At 39.8% G+C, this 21,569-nt stretch overlaps 1 protein-coding gene across 1 annotated transcript in view; it reads left to right on the forward strand.

Moving 5' to 3' along the window:
* Nhlrc2 (NHL repeat containing 2) overlaps nt 1–21,569 on the forward strand; it is a 56,451-nt gene that overhangs the window by 2,171 nt on the left and 32,711 nt on the right. The window contains exons 2-3 of the mRNA XM_055591657.1: nt 1,010–1,162; nt 18,979–19,434. Coding sequence (XP_055447632.1) covers nt 1,010–1,162; nt 18,979–19,434 — 609 coding nt within the window. The remainder of the gene's footprint in view (nt 1–1,009; nt 1,163–18,978; nt 19,435–21,569) is intronic.

The raw sequence follows: 21,569 nt of genomic DNA on the forward strand, positions 1-21,569 counted from the left end.
CTTAAATATATTGCAAGTGAGGTGTGAACTACATCTTAATTAGTAGGTATAATTAATAGTTCTATGTCATTAATTAGGTATATAGTTAATGCTTATCAAAAGGAATAATTAAATGTTTACTGAACCCTGAATACTTTAGTTGGGAGTATTTACTGGAAATATAAATTTGTTTGAGACCATTATTTTTAGAATTTTGATATACTTGAACAACCAGTTTTTGTTATTGGTAGTCTTTGCTCCGTTTGTCTGCCTTTATGGCTGGGTTCAGGGACCTATTGTTAATCACCTGCTCAAACTATTAAATTGAAAATTCCAAAAATAAACTGCTCATAAGTTTTAATGGTACATTCTGAGTAGCATGCTAAAATTGTGTGCCGTCCTCTTGTGTCCTTTCCAGGAAGCAAATCATCCTTCTGTCCATGACACTGGTCAGCCCTTGTCCACATCTCAGCATTGTGTGTGTTGCCCACTGTTAGTCATTCAGCATTTATTGTGGTTTTCACTGGGACCATGATGCTTGTGCTTAAATAATTCTTATTCCACTTAATAATGGCTCCAGCATTCAAGAGTAATGATGGTGTTTATTGGATACGCCACAGAGAAACCATAAAGTTCCTCCTTTAAGAAAAGGTGGAATCTCTTGAACAACCACATGCTGTGGTTCTAAGATCTCTTGTAAGAGTGATTTTTAGCCCTTCAAATTGTGAGCGAGGAAAAGCGAAGTGCACAGTTTTGCTGCCGTATCTCAAACTGTGAAGCTGGCTTAAGGATGCAGTATTTAAAGTTGCAGTAGGTCTACTGACAAGGTCCAGGGTCCATTGAAACGATCTGAGGGGAATCTGCCAGAGACAGCTAGGACTGCTGTGTCTGTCCTCTATCCAGCTTCGGCTTTTACTTTCTTTAAATTATTTCTATCTACTTCAAAGTATAGTTAATACTTTAATAGCTGTGTAAATGACCCCGTTGTTGTTTCCTTTAATCTTTGTAATTTGCTTTCTGTGAATTCCAGGGCTGGAATGGCTGAACACAGAGGAGCCCCTTTCTATTTACAAGGACCTATGTGGGAAAGTGGTTGTCCTTGATTTCTTCACGTACTGCTGCATTAACTGTATTCACCTGTTGCCTGATCTCCATGCCCTTGAGCACAAATTCTCTGATCAAGGTACCTGCTTTTTCTATTTGTTCTCACAGACTGTTGTGCAAAGAACTGGAAAGGGTCAGACTCCTTTCTCGGAGGAGAATGAGCCTTTGGCAAGACTAGGGAGTTTCTGAGTGTGATCTTACCCTGTGAGCTAGAGGCTGTCTCCCTGTCTCCCTGCACTTTCTAATTTGAAGCTAAGATAGCACACCACAGCCAGGGTTGGCAGGTTGGCAGTGAAGCTCTAGATCCCCAGGCGCGGCTTGCCTCACTGGGCCTGACTTCCATGTGCTTTTTCATGAGAGGTTGAACTTAATGATCATGGTTTGCCTAACTGAGAACCGAAATTTAGGATTCAGGTTTTGTCTGAGCCTAATTTACTTTTGTCATGATGAGATATTTAGAAAAGTCTTTTTCTATCTCAGGCTTAACTAAATTTGTTCTGTGAAAAAAAGTGAAACATCTGGCCACATTTATACTCTTCTCCATATGATGACAGGAGATTTAAATTTCTTAACAGGAAATGTTATTAGACTTCTGACGTGAACCACAGTGGAATGCAAAGTACAGCAGATACTTTTCTGTGACCTTTCATCATTAACATGATTTATTAAAGTTAATGTTTTCCAAAGCATGCTAGGAAATCCTCTTAGAGCATTAGTGCTTCTGGAGATAGGAGGGATTATACTTCATGTTTACTATCCAAGTTGGAAAATAATCAGGCTTTTATTTTCTGTTGACTTCTTTCTAAAAACAATATGAGAGTAAATAAATTGATAAAATGATTTCATTTAATTCAAGTTAAACTAATCAATCTGCCTGGCATCTGTATGAAAGCAGTAGGGTTGTTGCCTTTGTGAGTAGATATTGGGGTGTGCACGGATGGATGATATCGAGGAGTACAGTTGAATAAGACCCCTGATGACATCTAAAATTAATAAAGACTTAGACGCTTTTTAGCTGTCATATATTCTGTTTTAAAAACACTAACCAAAAGATTTACAAGTGACTAGATCATCAAAAACCCATGTGTATAGATTTAAGAACTGTTTTGTTATACCCTAGGTAGCATGTGTCTATGCTTCTTACTCTAGCTAGCACACTGGTTGAGCATGGTAATGTCATTATAAGTATATTTTTAGGAAATGTGTAGCAGATCTGAATAAGAGCATTAAGGTGGCAAAATCCATTATTTTGTAAAATTTATGTATGTAATTTTTTTAAAAGTCTTGTGAACCTCTCTACCCCAGACAGTAGTAACTCACTTTGCCTATGACACTTTAAAAATATTTCCCAGTGAAACAGAATTGATCTAAAATTAAAACTAAGCAAGAATGCATGTGAAATAGAAAATGGGTTGAGAAAGTGTCAGGCAAGTAAGCATAAATGCCAGAAAAAGTAGGATTTTTGGTCCAAGAAGAGGTTTATTGTGGCAGGGTTTGTGGTAAAAATAAAGAGACAAGAGCTAGAGAGATGGTTCAGTAGTTAAAAGCACTGGCTGCTCTTCCATAGGTCCTGAGTTGAGTTCCCAGCAACCACATCATGGCTCACAACCATCTATAATGGGTCCTGATGCCTTCTTCTGGCATGCAGGTGTATATGCAGACACAGTACTCACATACCAAAAATATATATAAGTAAATAAATCTTTAAAAAAGAAAAGTAAGTAAGTAAATAAATAAAAGGAGACAAAGACCGATAGGTTAAGGCTATGTTGTGAAGATACAAATAACTCAGACTGTCTTCTTCCATTGAGGGGTTTTTGGTAGGATACATAGTAAAATTGTATTTTAAAACATACTATGTTAAGAATCCCAGTGTTTCTTTATCTAAGGTCACCCTTAAATGACAGTGTAGTTTGTAGAGGAATTTTAATTCAGAACATAGTTGTTCTGGCAAGAGATCAAATCCAAAGACCTTCTAGATCTGTGTGATCTGCTGGAATACAAACACAACTTTAATTCAGGAGACAGAGGAAAGCAGATATCTTGAGTTCAAGGCCAGCCTAGTAAAGAGCAAGGTTCAAGTTGCAAAAAGCTTAGTTCCAGGCTTAGTGATACACACTGTTAATCCCAAACAATGAAGGCAAAGTTAGTTTGTAGAAGGAATTACCCATGTTTGAAAATGATGCCTAACTGAGTGGCAGAAAAGGTGAGGAGTCAGAGAAAGTTTTGACAGAATAGGATATGTCCAGCTCTCACAAGAAGAGAGGGGAAAAGGAAGCTACTGAAGGAGCAATGCAGGGTAGGGGAAGGAGGGAGGGAGGAAGAAAGGGAGGAGGAGTTGTTTTACCGGGACAGTAATAGAGAGACAGGTTGCAGAGAGAACTCAGGTGAATGAGCCAGAGAATGAGAAGGAGCCAGGAGATTAGAGCAGATTGCTTGAGTTGGTTTGAGGCCAAGCAGAACATCTCAGAGGCCAAGAGAAAAGCCAGATTCAGTAAGTCAGCTGGGAGAGGAGTTTGAGCCAGAACAGCTGAGTTGAACCAGCCAGCCCAGAGCTCAGAAAGAACAAGAGAAGGTGAGCTTTTTAAGCAATAAGTCCCAAGAGGCTGAAAACATTCTAGGTCTAGGTTAGATTGTGTGGAGGCTGAAAGCTTCCAAGATTAGGCCTAGGTTAGCAGACAGAGACAGTGAGCCTCCAAGACAACAATTGAACCAGTCAAATAAAAAAGTTCCTTTTTCAGTAGTTAGCCTAATTGGTTAACCCCATACCCAGAACAAATTCAGTGACTTCCTCTGAGGGATCTGTGTCTTCTGCCAGTTGATGTGTAATTCTGGAATTTCTTTTACAGCACATGTATATATAAATAAGCCTCTGAAAAGTATAATGCTTGTAAGTAGAAAGGATTCCAGGAAGACAGAGGAGGAAGAAGCGATGTGATGTGATGTTGCATAGATAGTTGTGTAGACAGGGTCTGGCTCGGGTAGAACTCTCATTTTATTGAAGGCAGAGCTGCTGAATATTTTCAGCAAAAGTCTCGATAATTTAAAACTAAACAAAAAAGGCAAGAAAAGTAGCCTATTCAAAGAAATTATACACCCCAGAAATTGTCCCTTTAAAAGACCAAATGGCGGGCGTATGAGACTCTCTAAAACAAATATTAAAGATGCTTAAAGAACAGCAGAGAGATATAGAAAAGATAAAACAGTACATGATTAAAAGGAGATAACAGTTAAGAAATAGGAATAGCTGTAAAAAAGCACAGAGCAGACACTGGCGCCGAAGACGGAGCTATTGAAGTGAGCACTTGGAAGCAGACTTAAGCAGCAAGAGAGAGGACTTTGAGCTTATAGCCAGGGCAGCAGAAAGGGTTGAGCACTTTATAAAATGTTTGAAAGGATTAGAGCCTAAGGGACATGTGGAGTACCATTAAGTAGACCAGGCTTTGTAGTACAGACTTTAAAAAAAGTAATGGCTAAAACCTGCCCCTTCGTGGAAGACATGAATATAGACCTGTGTGGTTCACTGAATGCTTAAGTAGAATGGATTCAGAGAGAACAAGACCAGAATCAATGCTGAGAGACAAGGACAAAGAGAACTCAGCAATAGGAGAGAAGCACTTCATTGTGCTCAGAGAGCTTGGAAAGTCAGCAGTCTCCTCAGATTGCTGGGTTTTGATGAGACTGTAGGCTGAAGGCAGTGGGCCAGCGTATTCAAATTCCTAAAGAAGAAGACTTTGTAAAAGAGTTTGCAAGTTATGTTTCTCAAGTGGGAGAGAAAAGAAAACATCCAAATGCACAGGCAAGAACTGAGAGGCTGTCCTTACAGTCCTGCAGGTGGACATGAACAGAGGCTAGATACTATTTTGAAGCCTGAGTAGAAACAGGTTTAAGTAAATACGTAATAATTATAAAAACTACATTATTGTAACAATGATGTTGTAGCTTTATTTCTGCAAGACTAGTAGGCACATACATAGTAAAAATTAGCCTAAAAGTTACTGACAGACTTGAGGGGAGAAGTAGACAATTTTGTGATAGTAGGTTAAGAATTCAATGCCCATTCTCAATAATGAATACAATATCCAGACAGTGGATAAGTAAGGACATAAAGGACTTCAAAGATAGAATAACCAGCTAGGTGTATAGCATATAGAGAGCACCCTAACCCTGTCAGATTGCACACTTCCTTCAGGTGCACACTAGCATTTTCCAGGGCAGACCATATGTTAGGTCACAGGTTTTTCAGTAGGTTTTAAAAGAATATACCAAGTGTCTTCTCTGTAAAGTTAGAAATCAGTAGAAGGAAAGCTGTAATGAAGAAAGCTTTGTGGAAATTAAACACATCCTTAAATACCAACAGACCAAAAAGGAGGCTACAAGGAAATTAGAAAATACTTAGAAATGAAGATTTATGCCATATTATAAGAAAGAAAACTTAACAAAATACATCAGAAATATACCAAGCAAACTTAACAGCATAAAGATCCAGAAAAAAAAAAAAAAAGCTAACTTCCATTAAATTAGCAGACAGAACAAAACAATGAAGGTTTGAGTAGAGAGAAACTGAATAGATAATAGGAAAATAATAGAAGCTAAAAATTGGTTTCTTGACACTGTCATCATAATTGACAATCTCAGCTAGATTACTAAAATCAGAGATGCAAATGAAGCTATTACTACTCATTCCATTGAAATAAGAATTATAAGAGCATATATAATTGTGTGTCAGTGATGAAATAGAACTGTCTGAAAACAGAGCCTACCAAGAGTAAACCATGAAAAAATAGAATCCCCAACAGACCTTTATCTACTCTTGTTAGTCACTGCAGCCACGCCGCAGTAACAACTAAACTTTACTGCAGGATGAAAGGGAAAAGAGGCATGCATGCTGGGGGCAGCCATTCAGCCTTCCGAAGGAAGGAAATGTTGACAACTTTGAGCACCCTTAAAATATGACATTATGCTAAGTAAGATAAACCAGTCTTAATCCCCTCTTTCTTCCGCTCCCTCTGTCTCTTGCACACACACAGTGAGTCCACTTACGTGAAATATCTAGAATAGCATGAAGCATACAGATAGGAAGCAAACTGGTGTGGGACAAGCAATAAAGACTTACTGTGCAATGACTAGTCGTAGGGTTTTATTTGAGATAGATCTCATTCCTAGCCCAGGTTGGTTCGGAATTCTGGTATAGCCCAGGATGGGCTTGGCTTTATGCCTGGCATTTTCAGTTTTGCCAGGCGAGCCGTTCAGATAGGGATGGTGATTGGAGGTAGTTTTCCAGCAGGGTGAATGAACTTACTACACTTAAAAGTTGTTATGGTAGTAACACAGAAAACAAACCTGCCTGAACACAGAATGGCTGCATGTGGTGGCCATGCCTGTAGTGCCAGCACCTGGGAACCTGAGGTAGGAAAGTGAGGAGTTTGAGGCCAGCCAGAACCACAGAGAAAAATGCTGTTTCCAGACGAGGTTTGGAGGTACTTCACTCCTGTTTTTAATTTTATAATTAACATTATAAAGACAAATTTGTGCCCCTTTGGAAGAAATTCAGTCTGTTCACCAAATTCAGTAGCACCAAATTCTACTGACTAGTGGGACCCATTTGTCAGACATATAGACAGTTTTATGACCCAACTAAGCTCAAAACTGGCCATAGGGGAAGTATTTAAAACATAAAAGTTGACAAATGCTACAAATCAGGGTATTTAAAAATATTTTTTTGGTCATCTTATCAAATCAAAGAGCTGGCTTGCTAGCATACAGAGGGTGTGATTTGCTACCCAAATGACTTGTTACCCAAATGACTGATAGACTGTAGACCAGTGGTTCTCAGCCTGTGGGTCATGACCCCACTAGGGGTCACATATCAGATATCCTTCATTACAGTTCATAATAGTAGCAAAATTACAGTTACGAAGTAGGAATCTAGTGATTTTTATGGTTGGGGTCACCACAACATGAGGAACTGTATTAAAGGGTCACAGCATTTGGAAGGTTGAGAACCACTGCTATGGACTGACTAATTTATGTTTCTGCATTTGACTGTTTTAAATGCTGTTTGTCTAAGTGTTCTTACTCTTGTAATTTTAAAGAAACATTGCTGAAATAATATGCTACTATATGAAAATCTGGATAACTCAAGAGCTTTTTAATTGTCAGAAGATAATTCATGTTGAAAAAGATGCCTAGAAATTATCAAATTTCAGCTGTCGCCAGAGTAAACTTGCTTTCTTGCAGCTAAATGTCTTCCACTATCTGATACATTTGTGAACATACTGGAGCAAATGTTCTTCCTGTCCTGGTGGCTAGCGGCGTATTTTAAATCCCAGCTCACAAGAAATGCTCAGCAGAATGAAGAATTTCTCATTAATTCAAACACCTCGAAAGAGGCTCTGTTTCTAACCCACTCTTACCCAGCAATGGTAGTGCAACCTTCACTCAATAAACAGAGGCTGGAATTATAAATTCTAAGCCAGCCTGGACTCCGTAGCAAGACTTATCAAAATGCCGGCATAAACAAACAAACAAATAAATAAATAAACAAACAACAGCTTTCAAACTCAGGTCTGTAATAGTGACCAGTATCATTTTCATAATAGCATATGAAAAACTATTTTCAGCAAAAAGCAAATAATGCTTAATTGTAGTGAGTCACTCTAATGCTTAAACATTTTAAAGGATGTAACAATGCCCTGAGGTCATTAGTTCATGGTAATTCAACACATGTTTATGTTGAATTAGAAAGAGCCCAAGTGATTTCTGCTTGCTACATGAAAATTTCTAAGATTTTTAACTTCTTTATGCTAATACTTGAAAAGTATATTGTTACAGTACTCATTTAGGACAATGGCATTTATCACAGTAAAAGTATTCTTGATTTATGCAAAAACATTTTCTTAGAAAAAGCTTTGCCTATTTTAATGTGATGTCTAGGTATATTTAATGTGTTGCTGCATCAGATTTCTTGTTTTGTTTTTTGTTTGCGTTTTGTTGTTGTTTTGTTTTGTTTTGAGGCAGGTTTCTGTGTAACAGCCGTGGGTATCCCGGAACTTGCCTCCCAAGTTCTGAGATTAAAGGGATTTGCCATTGCCACCCATCTTGCATCAGGTTTTTTTAAGCCTGAATTGTTTATTACTGTTGAGTAAACATTAGTATCTGTCATGCAGTATGTGAGGACACTTTACTCAAGTCTACAGAAGTACATCTCTTAACTTTATGTTGAAACCAAACCTTGAAGTAAATTAAGTTTACTTTCATTTTGAGTCAGTTTCCAAACCACCTCAGTGATAATTCATATAGAGGACCAGGTGAGGGCTCAGATTCAGGATTCAGAATATAGTTGCCTTTGTGGCTACAGTTGATTACAGTGAAAGAACAGGAGCAAGGCCAAGAATGAGGAATTATGAAAGAACAAATCTAGTGAGACCAGATGCAAGGTGCTAATCTTCTCTTGATGGGTATGCATACCACACAAGTCCTCCAGCCAACGAGGAACTTATTCTGAATTGTCAGGCTCACCTCCCAAGATTTTAATGGAGATGCTCACGGGCAGCTTCTGTGCTGTGTCATATTCCAGAACAGCAGACTCCCAACAGGAGGACACTTGTTCAGCATCATTCTCAGGGTTTGCACACAGAGTGGACACGGTGAGAGCCCTCCCAAATCGAGATGCTTGGCCAGAGCCCTTCTTACACATAGGCCTTTCAGGCAGTCAGGTCTGCTGTGTTTACTCTTATCCATATGTAGTTTATATTTTTTTTCCCCACAACTCATCTATATATTCTGTGTTCTTAAATAGTTAAGCACCTGTGAAAATGTTGATCATTTTATGGCACATTTTTAGGGGTTTAGTCTGACCAGAAGCCTAATGACTGTTTCTTTGTTTTGTTTTTTGTTTTTGTTTTGTTTTTTTGTTTTGGGTCTTTCTGTTTGCTTCTGGGTCTCTGCTTCAACTTCATCTTTAGTGGTTTTGATTTCAATATTTCCACTGCTTTAAGTACATACACCTACTGAATATTGTCTTCTGTGCCTGGGTGACTTTCTCCCTTTCTTTCAGCCTCTCTAGTCTTACCCCAGGTCATCTGTGTTATTGTTGCCTGGTTGAAGGGAGGGGTGCCCATGGGTGTATTGAGGCCTCAGGTATCTTCCTCAGCCTCTCTCTGTATCAGTAAGGACTTCTATGTCCACCCTTGCTCTGAATAAAGACATGGCTTTGTTAAAAGCTTCAGGCACTGTAGCTAGGCAGATACTTAGCTATTCTAACCTGACAGTACTGGCCACGGAGCTCATTACCTGTCTTTCTTAGTCTCGTCCTGGCACTTGCTTCTTCATTGTGTCTGGCTGGTGACCTCTCCTTCCTCTAGTCCCTATCTGAGACCTCTCTCTAGGCTTGGAAGTCCCATATTATCCTCTCCTGACCAGCTATTGGCTGTTCAGCTCTTTATTTAACCAATCAGAAGGCGATGGAGAACAATGTTTATAGCATACCAAGACAGGAGATGCTTCGTAATGACAGTGACAAAGTTCAGACTGCAACCAGATCTCTGGGTACAGAAATCAGCATTTGAATACACAGTGCACAGAACATCCTCCAGCATCTCCCCCTTTTAGTCCAGTAAAAGGCTTTTTCTCTTACATTAATAAACTACATACAATAGGCAAACACTGCTTGTTTCTAGCTATTTACTCTCTGGTTAACTTTGAAAACATCTATAGGAGGCTAAATAAAGCTTACTTTTTTTGGTTAACTAATGCAGTACCTAATATGACCATAAGTTTGATTGGCTGACTACTTAATCTGTATTTCTTAATTATCCTAAGCAGTTTGTAAGCAGTTAGCTTCAGATTGTAGTTTTTAAATGAGTTGCATAGGTACAACACCTTAAACAAGACTTGAAACATTGTGTGTTTGTATTGTTGAGATACAATGATCCATATCAATGTAAAATATTTGAGACTAGTAGTTGCGCTTTAGTTTAAAAGTAGATTTCAGTAATCTACCCCTTTATCCTATTATTCCTATGCACCCTCTTTCTACTTAACACTAGATAGGAGAGAAAGAAGAATAGAGGAAAGAAAAAGAGATACCTGAATCTAACTTCCTTTAATTCATTTCCTCTGACCAAGACCATTAATAATTTGCAACCAACACGCCTTTAACGATGACAAACATCCATCACCTTGAATGATCAAAAACCACCCACCCCATGTTTTGGGAATGGGACATTGTCCTCTTAAAGTTGCTTGGTGATGTCTAGGCCAACATTCTCTTTTTGAGGCCCTAAGAGAACTAAATTGGAGTCCTTCTGAAAGCTGCTATTGCAAACAGTTTAGGATAGTCGTTTAGTAGTTGGGCAGTTGTTTAGTTGGTTAGCTGGGCAGGATAGTAGGATAAAAGCTTGTTATAAAGTACAGATGGCATCTCCCTAAGGATGGATTCTATTGACTGAAGAATGATGCTCAAGATAAAGGTCTAGGGAGGAAGAGTCTGCAGTAAACATAACAGTCTGGGGGATCCTGCTGTGGCCTGTAGAAGATGGTCCAGATCACTGGGCTATTCACTGCATCTGCTCCTAGCTTTATAGGAACCCATCTCCTCTCTTGAGGAGACAGCCCTGTGAGTCTCACATTCCTGCGTTCCTTTCCCTAGTGCTATCTGTGAGCACAGGGCTATCTACAGATGGCAAGAGGAGGTCGGTGGTAAGGCAGTTCTGCTCTGTGAGACAGGATAACAGGCTGAAACCAGTTGTAGGAGATAAGATCAATAGGATATAATTCATGATCATGAATTATATATATATTATATATATCATAAATAATATCATGATCATATCATGAATTATATGTGGATGAAGGCAGCTCACGGGATATCACAGAGGCCTTCTAGATTGAGTTCTTGCATATCCAGTGGATGTATAATAATGCAGTTCTGTAACAGGAAACACCAAAGTACAGATTTAGAGGTAAGATCATGAGGTTAGTTTGAAGTATCTTTGATATGTCCGTTTTATTTTCCGTGTAATTTCAGTTGCACTTAGAATAAAGGTCTAAATTCTGGCCATGACTTTCGAGGCAGACTGTTTTTCCCTTTTGTCTTTATTGTCTCCAGCTTTCATCCTCTTTGTATGTATTGTTTTCTTTCCCTGAGTGTCCTTTATCACTGTCTTTACCCCACCGCAAGTTCGTATCATTGAGATGTCACCCCATTCATTGCTTCTTTGGGAAACTATTGGGCTATATTGATTAGGGGGAAAGTGGGTAGGAAATATCATAATAAACTTTGATTAATATTATTGTAGTAGCTATGTAATTTGGCTTAACTTGTAAGTTCTTATTTGTATTTGGTGAATTTTGGATCATTACTGTTATTTATTTCCATATTTGTGTTGTCCTAGATCTCCTCAGTGTCTCACCCCACAAGCTGCCTCCTGTGCACATGCCATTTTGGGGGGACTTCCGTTTCATACTAGAATATTTCTAGTTCCTCCTGTGCTTTCAAGTTACCATTTCTCTAAGGAGCCAATGATTCCTAAGCTGTTTTTTGTTTTTAGTTTAGTCCCTCTTAGAGACTTAAACAGTTTTTGAGGCAAGTCTTTCCAGTTGCCTCCACCCAGAAATTACAGTGTTCATGACGATCAGGAGGAGTCATTTGTTGCTCCTTATATTCGTTTTAGCACCTTTGCCATCTTTGTTGCCTTGATTTGTGTGTGTGTGTTTGTGTGTGTGTGTCTATGTCTCTCTGTGTGTGAACAACACAGTATTTACAGTAAGAACTAATTGGAAAAGTTGGTCACTCATGCACCTGTTTCTTCACCTGCTTCTGCCTTTCACGTTATTTCATGTCTTACTACCTTTTCTCCTAAACAGAAAGTGATACACTTAAGACATTAGTTCACAGTGCACATGTAGTGAAATTCATTCAGCCATTTTCTTGTCTGTTGGCTCTCGGGTTGTTACTCGTTAGTTACAATGGATAATTTTGTAGAGGGTTAGTTGTTCTGTACTGGTGGTCTGTCTTATGGGGCCATTTCCTAGAAATGAGATTGTAAAAGTAATTTGTTACATATTTCTAAATTCTCCACAAAGAGAGAAACACACATACGAGAGACAGAGCAACAGAGAGTCAGACAGACAGACAGCAGTACAGGGAGTGTGTCTATCTCTCCTCTGCTTCAGCAGAGTTTTAACTTTTACCTATCTAAACATCATTTCATATATCTAATGTGGCAATTTAGCATGCATGTAGTTTTTTCTATCAAGTTGATAACTGGTTATTTGGCTATGTAAAGGCTGTGTTCATGTATTTTATGTTCAAAATTGCTAAATCTTTAATTGAGTCAAGGACTTTTCTGGTAAACAAATTATATCACGTGCATGCAGATGTCTTTGCAATTGTTATGTCTTTAGATGGTTCTCTTGTGCAGTTGTGTCTGCAGTCCCTGCCTGTGCCTCAGCTCCTTGTCAGATAGTACAGCAAGCAGATGTCTTTGCCTTATGCCTTGCACTACAGCATTCTTCATTTGGAGACTCATTTTGGGACTTGATTACATTTACTTAATCAACTGATAAGATATGGAAGATAAGAGTTTCTTTATGCAAGTTATAAACATGATGGTAAACAAATATGTTTGTGCTACTTCTAGGATTGAAGGGGAATGGCAGCCACCTGTGATAGTTAATGCCAACTTGACAGGGTAAGGATTATCTAAAAGACCAGTCTCTGGGCATGCCTGAGAGATTTTCCATACTAGGATAACCGACGTGTAGAAACCCACCTTAACTTTGAGGGGCAGCCCTCCATGAGGCTGGCTTCCTTGACTGAATAAAAAGGAGAGAGCTTGCACAATATTAGTATTCAGTGTTCTTTGCCTCCTGGCTGGATGCGTCACACTCCTGTCACAAGGACATTGCCGTCCATCAGGTTTCTTTTTGTCGAGTATTTCATTATTACAATAGGAAGGTAGCTAATACACCTAATTTTTAATCTTTCCACTTGACCTCCCAAAGATTAAAGTAACAGGGAAAGCATGCAACTGTATTTTACCCTGAGTTTTACAAGACTACTAGACAGACAGTTTCATGGCCTTCATATCACATGTCCAGCAAGAAACAAACTAAATTCTGGTTAAAGGTGCTGCTGATGCAAGCTGAGGACAAGGCCCCCAGAGGCTTAATGAGCACCAGAGGAAAGAGTAGGAGTGCTTGGCAGACACAGAACAAACTCTGTGGGGATTTTGTTTATTTGTTCGTGGGCTTTTTGTTTCTCCTCCTCCTCCTCCTCTTCCTCTTCCTCCTCCTCCTCCTCCTCCTCCTCTTCTTCTATTTCTTCTTCTTTTCTCCTTCTGCCTTATTGATTTTCTGTTTGTCTTCATATTCATTTTTTGTTATTGTTTTGGGGATTTTTTTGTCGGTTTTTTGAGAAATAGAGAACATGAAGTTGAGTGGATAGGGAGGTGGGAATCTGAGAGGAATTGGGGGAAAGGAAAACAACAAAAATACATCATGTGAAAAAATTTTAAAGAAAAAACAAAATACAACAGTTTTGAAAAAGAAAAGAAAAAGAGTAGTTCTGAGGACTTAGACAAAATACAAACAGAATAACCTCATTGGCTCTAGAAACACCCAATACAAAGTGCAAAATATCAAAATAAATGTGGATGTCCTAGTTATATTGCAGCTCTATAATGTTCAGGAAGGATGAGGATGCTTTGGGACGAGCATCAAATGTATAGGCAGGGTGGGGTTTCCCTGGATGGATCCCCAAAGCAAATGAGGGGTCTAAAAGGGAAGATTTAGGATCCAGTATAAACTTAAGGATAATTAACATACAGCAACCTGTTCACAAGTGATGTCCATAAATGAAACTGCACAGAAAACAGCTGTCAGAAGAAAATGTGTGGAGCTTTGTACTCCATGTTTTAATTGGATTACTTGATTTGTGGGTGTTTAACTTGAGTATTTTATATAGTCTGGATATTAGCCCTCTGTCAGATGTAGGCCAGCCTGTAATTGTTGTGATGACAGTGTCCTTTGCTTGACAGAAGCTTTTTCAGTTTCATGAGGTCCCATTTATTGATTGTTGATCTTAGAGCCTGTGCTGTTGGTGTTCTGTTCAGGAAGTTGTCTCCTATGCCAATAAGTTCAAGGCTCTTCCCACTTTTTCTTCTAATAGGTTTAGTGTATCTGGTTTTATGTTGAGGTCTTTGATCCACTTGGACTTTAGTTTTGTACAGGGTGATAAATATGGATCTATTTATATTTTTCTACATGTACATAACCAGTTAGACCAGCACCATTTGTTGAAGATGCTGTGTTTTTTCCATTGTATGGTTTTGACTTCTTTGTTAAAAATCAAGTATCTGTAGGTGTGTGGATTTATGTCAGGGTCTTCTATTCGCTTCCATTGATCCACCATTCTGATTCTAGGCTGGTCCATGCAGGTTATAGAGGAATAGCGAATGGCAGAGAAACAGTTAAAGAAATGCTCAGCATCCTTAATCATCAGGGAAATGCAAATCAAAACAACCCTGAGATTTTACCTTACACCCACTAGAATGGCTAAGATTAAAAACTCAAGTGACGACACATGCTGGAGAGAATGTGGAGAAAGGGGAACCCTCCTCCATTGCTGGTGGGAATGTAAACTTGTACAGCCACTTTGGAAATCAATCTGGCACTTTCTCAGAAAATTAGGAATAGTGCATCCTCAAGATCTAGCTATAGCACTCCTAGGAGAATATACAAAATATGCTCAAGTATACAACAAGAACATTTGTAAATGGTTCGTAGCAGCTTTATTCATAATAGCCAGAAGCTGGAAACAACCCAATGTCCCTCAGTTGAGGAATGGATACAGAAATTGTGGTACATTTACACAGTGGAATACTACTCAGCAATTAAAAACAAGGAAATCATGAAATTTGCAGGCAGATGGCTCGAACTAGAAAAGATCATCCTGAGTGAGGTAACCCAGAAGCAGAAAGACATTAGACATATAATATAGGATACTGGATATTAGACATATAATATAGGATAAACATACTAAAATCTGTACACCTAAAGAAGCTAAAGAAGAAGGAGGACCCTAGGGAAGATGCTTAATCTTCATTCAGAAGGGCAAATGGGATAGACATCATTAGCAGGATAAAACAGGGAACAGGACAGGAGCCTACCACAGAGGGCCTCTGAAAGACTACCCAGCAGGGTATTAAAGCAGATGCTGAGACTCATAGCCAAATTTTGGGCAGAGTGCAGGGAATCTTATGAAAGAAGGGGGAGATAGAAAGATCTAGAGGGGACAGGAGCTCCACAAGGAAACCAACAGAACCAAGGAATCTGGCCCAGGAGTCTTTTCTGAGATATACTCCAATCAAGGACCATGCATGGAGATAACCTAGGACCCCTGCAGGGTTCAGATGTAGCCTATGGCAGCTCAGTGTCCAAGTGGGTTCCCTAGTATGAGGAGCAGGGGCTGTCCCTGACATGAACTCAGTAGCAGGCTCTTTGATCACAACCCCTCCCCCCGATGGGGGTGCAGCCTTACCAGGCCACAGAGGAAGACAGTGCAGTCAGTTCTGATGAGACCTGATAGACTAGGGTCAGATGGAAGGGGAGGAGGCCCTCCCCTATCAGTGGACTGGGGGAGGGGCATAGGGGGAGACAAGGAAGGAAGGGTGGGCCTGGGAGGGGATAAGGGAGGAGGCCACAGCTGGGATACAAAGTGAATAAATTATAATAAATAAAAAATAAAATATTTTTTTAAAAAAGGAAAAGAAAATGTGTGGCGATGCTCATTGATAGTCACAGACTTGACAACTGTGTTCCTTACTGGAGTAATATCTTCAAACAGCATTTAGCACTAATGAAAACCAACTTGGGTCAGAAATACTAAAACTAAAGAAATAAAACCTAATTATAAGATGTCCAAGGAGATTAAAGTCATATAGTATGGAATGGGTGACGATGAAGGGAGGCAGGAGGAGGAGGGGAGCTCCAGGGGATGGGAACAACTTAACCACAGGATAAAACAGTATAGGGAAAAAACAATGGACTCAGAAGACAGGCAGAGAACACGTAACACAAGACTACTTGGAGAATCTCAAGGAAATCAAAACAACTGACCCAAATTAATACCTGAAATTAAAATAGAAAAAAAAATCCTAAATATTAAAAAAAAAAAAAAAAAGAATCCTGACTCTTCATCTTGAAAGGGCCAATCAGGTAGCAGGGAATATTAACCCAGAAAACTCCAAGGAACAGCTTCATAAAACTTATACTTTACAGACAAAAAGATGAGTTACAAAAGCATGTGCATTAAACTGGTTGGAATTGTCCCAAATAGACTGCAAAGCCAAGGTACCACAAAGCAACATTTCAGTACTCTAAAGGAGAGCAAACCAAGGAATTGTATCCCTTTTCCCTTCAAGCATCCAGGCCACAGTAAACAGGGAGGATGTTCAAGGGTTCAGAGGATGGTGTGCACACGAGCGGTTGGTGCTGAATGTTCTGCAGGGTGGCTTCATCCAAGCCTGGCAGAGTAGGAGAGCTGTCATGGCTGGATAAAGCTGTCTGTCACACATGTAGATGCAGAGCTGAGACCAAAACAACAGAGTAAATAGAGATTTATGTTATGGTCAGGGTTTGTTCCGAAAAAACAAAACAAACACAGACGCATTCAAGGTAACAAAGAATGAGGGTTTACTGTAGGACCTGACCTATGGGTGTGATTGCAGAGCTGTCTGACCAGTTTACATGGAGCTGCTGCTTCTGTTTAGTGTCTCAGAGGCAGATGGAGCAGCGGATACAGAAAGGCAAAAGGAGAACCCTTGTAGGCTTTGTTTCATCTAATGAATGACTAACAGGTGCCCTTTGTTGTGGGACTCACACCTTCCTGGACCATAAGGTAGAGAAGCTGGGGCGTGGGCTGCAGTCCCTGGCGTTCCCTCTTACCCTGCTGAGACTTGGTGTGTCCTTTGTTTCTCGTCTGGCACACTCCTTTCATGTGTGCCTCACGGCCATGTCTTCCCATAGCCATGCTTCTCTGGGCCCTCTCTGTCTATTTACTCAGGCAGTATGTGCTGCCTTATGTATATTAGTGGCAGCCTGTACATTTTTCAACATGAGGCATTTTTGAAGTTCTATTTTACTGATTTCTTTTGAAATTTAGAGTGGTTTTTGTAATTAAAAAAATAATGGTTAAAATAGGTGAGATTTCACTGTATACCTGCGTATTATGCTAAACTCTTTATACAGATTATCTCTTAATTCACTTAATATAGGGAGCCACTCATGATATTTTCTCATCTCACAAATGAGAAAACTGATAAATCCAAACTATCAAATCCTTCCCACTTCTTCCTGCTCACTCCCACCCCTATCCAGTTCACAGGCAAATATTCCCAATGATTGTTGGTTTTTTGTTTTTTGTTTTTCAGCTTTAAAAAAAAAAAAAAAAAAGCTTTTGGTTGTTCAGTTGTTGGTTTTCAGAAGTTTGGTTATGATCTATCTACACATGTTTTCTTCCGTTGGGTCTTCGATGATGTACTGACCTTGAATTATATATACTTGTAGTCTTAGACCAAATTTGAAGACAAGGCATTATTCAATGGTTTGGTTTGCCCAGATTTCTTCTCTTTTCCTTTTGGATTCTTGTAACTCCTTAGGATTTTCTCTACTGCTCCCATGTTGTGTGTATTTCATTTAGTCCCTCCATGGTGTGTCCTTTTTTCAAGTAGGTATTTTCAGTTCTAACATTTTTATGTAGTTTTTCTTTTACAGCCTTATCTATGTTTCCTTTCTTTTCATTCATTTCAATGAATTTTTCTTTTCTTCATGGAACACAATTTTATAAGTCTCTACTGATTAAAATTCTGTTTTGGCATCATATCTCATTTGTTTTTTATTTCCTCTGATGATAAAACATATATTCTTCTTTATGGTGTTTGTTTGAGGCAGGGTCTCACTATGGCTCTGGCTGACCAGGGACTGTTTTACCATTCTTTGTGAAATAATAGTTTGGGGTTGTGCGCAAGACATTGGAATTTTGTGATATGTGGAACTTGAGTTCTACTGAAGTCCTGATAAATATTTTTAGCTTTGTTTTAGCAGACATTCAGCACAGTTACTTCTGATTATAAGTTCTTCTCATCTTTTAAAAATATTTTATTTTTAATTTTTGTAAATGACTTTTCCCTAGATAGATATTGCCTGCACCACATGCAGGCAGTGCTTACAAGACCAGAAGAGGGCGCTGAGTCCTGGGAACCAGGAGTTACAGATGGTTGTGAGCCAACAGTTGAGTGCTAGGAACCCGACCTATGTCCTCTTTGAGAGGAGCAAGCTCCTAACCACGGAGCCACCCCTCCATCTCCTCTGCTTATCCTTAGCCTTCTTTCTCTCTGCTTATACTTTAGTTCTCAGTGCTCAGCGTTTGCTCTGCTTTGTTGTTCTTGCCTTATGTATATGTACTTTAGAGACATGGAAGTTGAGACATGAACATTTTCACTGTTTCCCCCAGCTCTCCAGCCTCTGGTTCTCTACCCAGAATGCAGTTGGTTTTCCCTTAGAGTGTTAGCAACCCATGTGGCTTCAGCTGACAGCAGAGCTTCTGGCTTGCGGACACTGGACAACTGTGGTTTACTCCTTCCACTCACTGTAATAGCTTTACCTGAAAAACAGAGTTCTGATCCTGTACATGGATCTGATCCTGTGTGTTTATATGTAGAAGTCAGGATTGTGTGATTTAGATTAGCTTTATATACTTGAGTTTAATGGAATTAAACACACTGTTGCAGTTCATTGTTAATCTGTAGATTGTTTATATTAATGAGAAAACTCTGATATATGGATGATTTTAAATTTTCCTGGTGTTTAACATATACTTTTCCTTTGCAGACGGTCTCCTGATTGTCGGTGTTCACTCAGCCAAGTTCCCAAATGAGAAGGTCCTGGACAATATCAAGAGTGCTGTCCTTCGATACAACATAACCCACCCTGTGGTTAATGACACAGATGCCAGCCTTTGGCAGGAGCTTGAGGTCTCCTGCTGGCCAACACTGGTCATCTTGGGACCACGTGGAAACATGCTATTTTCTTTGATTGGAGAGGGACACAAAGATAAACTATTTTCATATATTTCTATTGCTTTGAAGTATTACAAAGACAGGGGACAGATCAGAGATGGAAAAATTGGAATAAAGCTCTTTAAAGAGTCTCTGCCGCCTTCACCGTTGCTGTTCCCAGGGAAAGTAGCAGCAGACCGCACAACTGGTAGATTGGTGGTGGCAGATACTGGGCACCACAGGATCCTGGTCATTCAGAAGAATGGGCAGATCCAGCACAGCATTGGAGGTAGGTCTGCTTCTGATCATGGTCTGGAATACATTTCCAATTTAAAAATAGCTCGAGTAAACACACAAAGGCAGCCTGAGTTGCCTGTGACTTTATCACCAAGTTATTTTGTTATTTAGTCTGTGGGGTCTGAGCTAACCTCCCTGCCCTCTTCAGAACAAACCAAACCCAGAAGCTCCACATCGAAAGCAGGAGATCAGTGAGTTATATAGTTTTTAGGGATATTTGTGTGTTCCAGCCCATGTTTTCAAATTAAAAGTCACATTTATTTGTTCATGGAAATATATCCCAAGATTTTAGGTCAGTGACATTTTAAATGGAAGTTTCATGTTTTCTTCTCTACGAAAATACGTCCATATAGTTTTCAAGACAAGAACTCAGGACAATGACCAAGAAACTTGATATTTAGAAATAAACAAGCTAGGGTTTGCACACAGTTTTACTTTTTTCTTGTTTTGTTCTTCCTAAGAACTACAGCACACATCTGGACCCTCTTCTTTCCTTGTAAGCACAGCTCATCTCATTCCACACCTCCCTGTTTTAGATAAGAAACTGCCTCTAGCTTCCATCTGCACGATTAGTAAAATCTCCTAAGTGCATTCAGACTAATCTGCTTATCTGGGCTGAACTGACACATCACAAATTAGTCAGAGGGAAAGGAACACCACCTCCTTATAGCCCATCCCATTTGGTAGCATAGGACTCATTTCACATAGGGAAGTAGGTTAGCCCCATTCCTAAGCCCTTGTGCTGGGTAGTGGGCTAAGATTCTCTCATCTTTGTGTCATTCTTTACTGTTTTTATTACAGTATATGTTGTTTTGTGGAGCTTTTTTGTTGGGGCTACTTGGTATTTTCAGTTGTAATAGGCAGTTTTGAAAATTGTTACTTGGAAAATGTCTTGAATGTAATTGGTCCTTTGGGGTTTTGGTGTGTGTGGTATAGATACATGTTCATGTGAGTCTCTATGCTGATAAATGGGCTGATAAATAGAAGCCAGAGGTGGACACTATGTATCTTTCTTGATTGCTGTCTGCCTTCTTTTGAGACAGGGTCTCTCAGTGAATCTTAAGTGAATCTTTGCCAGAATTACTCACCCCTGAACCCTAGAAGTTTGCTTGCTTCGCCTCTCTAGCCCACCACATTGTGTTGTTGTTGCCCTTGTTGCTGTCCAAGACGGGGTCTGACTATGAAGTCCTAGGTGGCCTAGAACTCTCTATGTAGACCAGACTTGTCTTAGCTCTCACATGTCTGCCTTCTGGGATTAAAGGCATGTACTGCTGTGCTCGACTTTCTGTGTGCACTGGCATCCAGACTCAGATCCTCATGGTTGTAGATAAGGCACATTACCAACTGAGCCATCTTCCCACCCAGATCTATTATGCTGTCACATTCGAGGTGGTGTGGGTTAGTACTCTTCTCTTTTGAACACAGACTTGCAGTGTGCACCTCTGGTTGGCCTGCAGCTCTCTGTAGCTCAGGCTGCTATGGAACTTACAGAGATACACCTGCCTCTGCATCTTGAGCTGGGATTAAAGGCATGTGTTACCATGCCCAGCCCAACAATATTCTTTGTTAACAGAAAACATCAGCAAGAGATGTTCTCAAGTGTGCCTCGAAGAGTACTTCCATCTCTGACAGAACTCTAACATGCTGCTTTTTACACAGGGTCTTTGTCTCTAGCTCAGGTTGGCCTGGAACTCACTGTGTCCCAGACTCACCTTGAGTTCATAGCAGTCTGCCTGCCTCCAGAGTGCTAAGATTACAGGCGTATGCCACCACAGCCACCTGATACTATTTCTTACATTTGTTTGTTTGCAGTGTGTTGGGGAGCAGAAGGATGCTGGCATAGAGGTCAGGGGGCAACTCACAGGAGTCAGCTCTTTCCTTCCATCTTTTGGTTAAAAAGTCAGACTCAGGCTGTTAGGTCTGGAGGAAGCTCTCTGGCCTGCAGCGCCAACTTGCTAGTGCCCAGCTATGTTTTACAAAGAATTCACTGGTCACAGATTTTCAAGAAATACTGGTCTCATGTGACTTAGCAGATTTTGCCTGTGGCGGTGTAGTATTGTCGGGGTTCTTAGGCACTTGACTCAGGCAGTGCCTCATGGATATTCAGGTGGTTGAGGGGCGTGGTGT

Source organism: Psammomys obesus, unplaced genomic scaffold, assembly GCF_907164565.1.
Source record: "Psammomys obesus unplaced genomic scaffold, mPsaObe1.curated_primary_1811, whole genome shotgun sequence".
In the NCBI taxonomy this organism is placed as follows: Eukaryota; Metazoa; Chordata; class Mammalia; order Rodentia; family Muridae; genus Psammomys; species Psammomys obesus.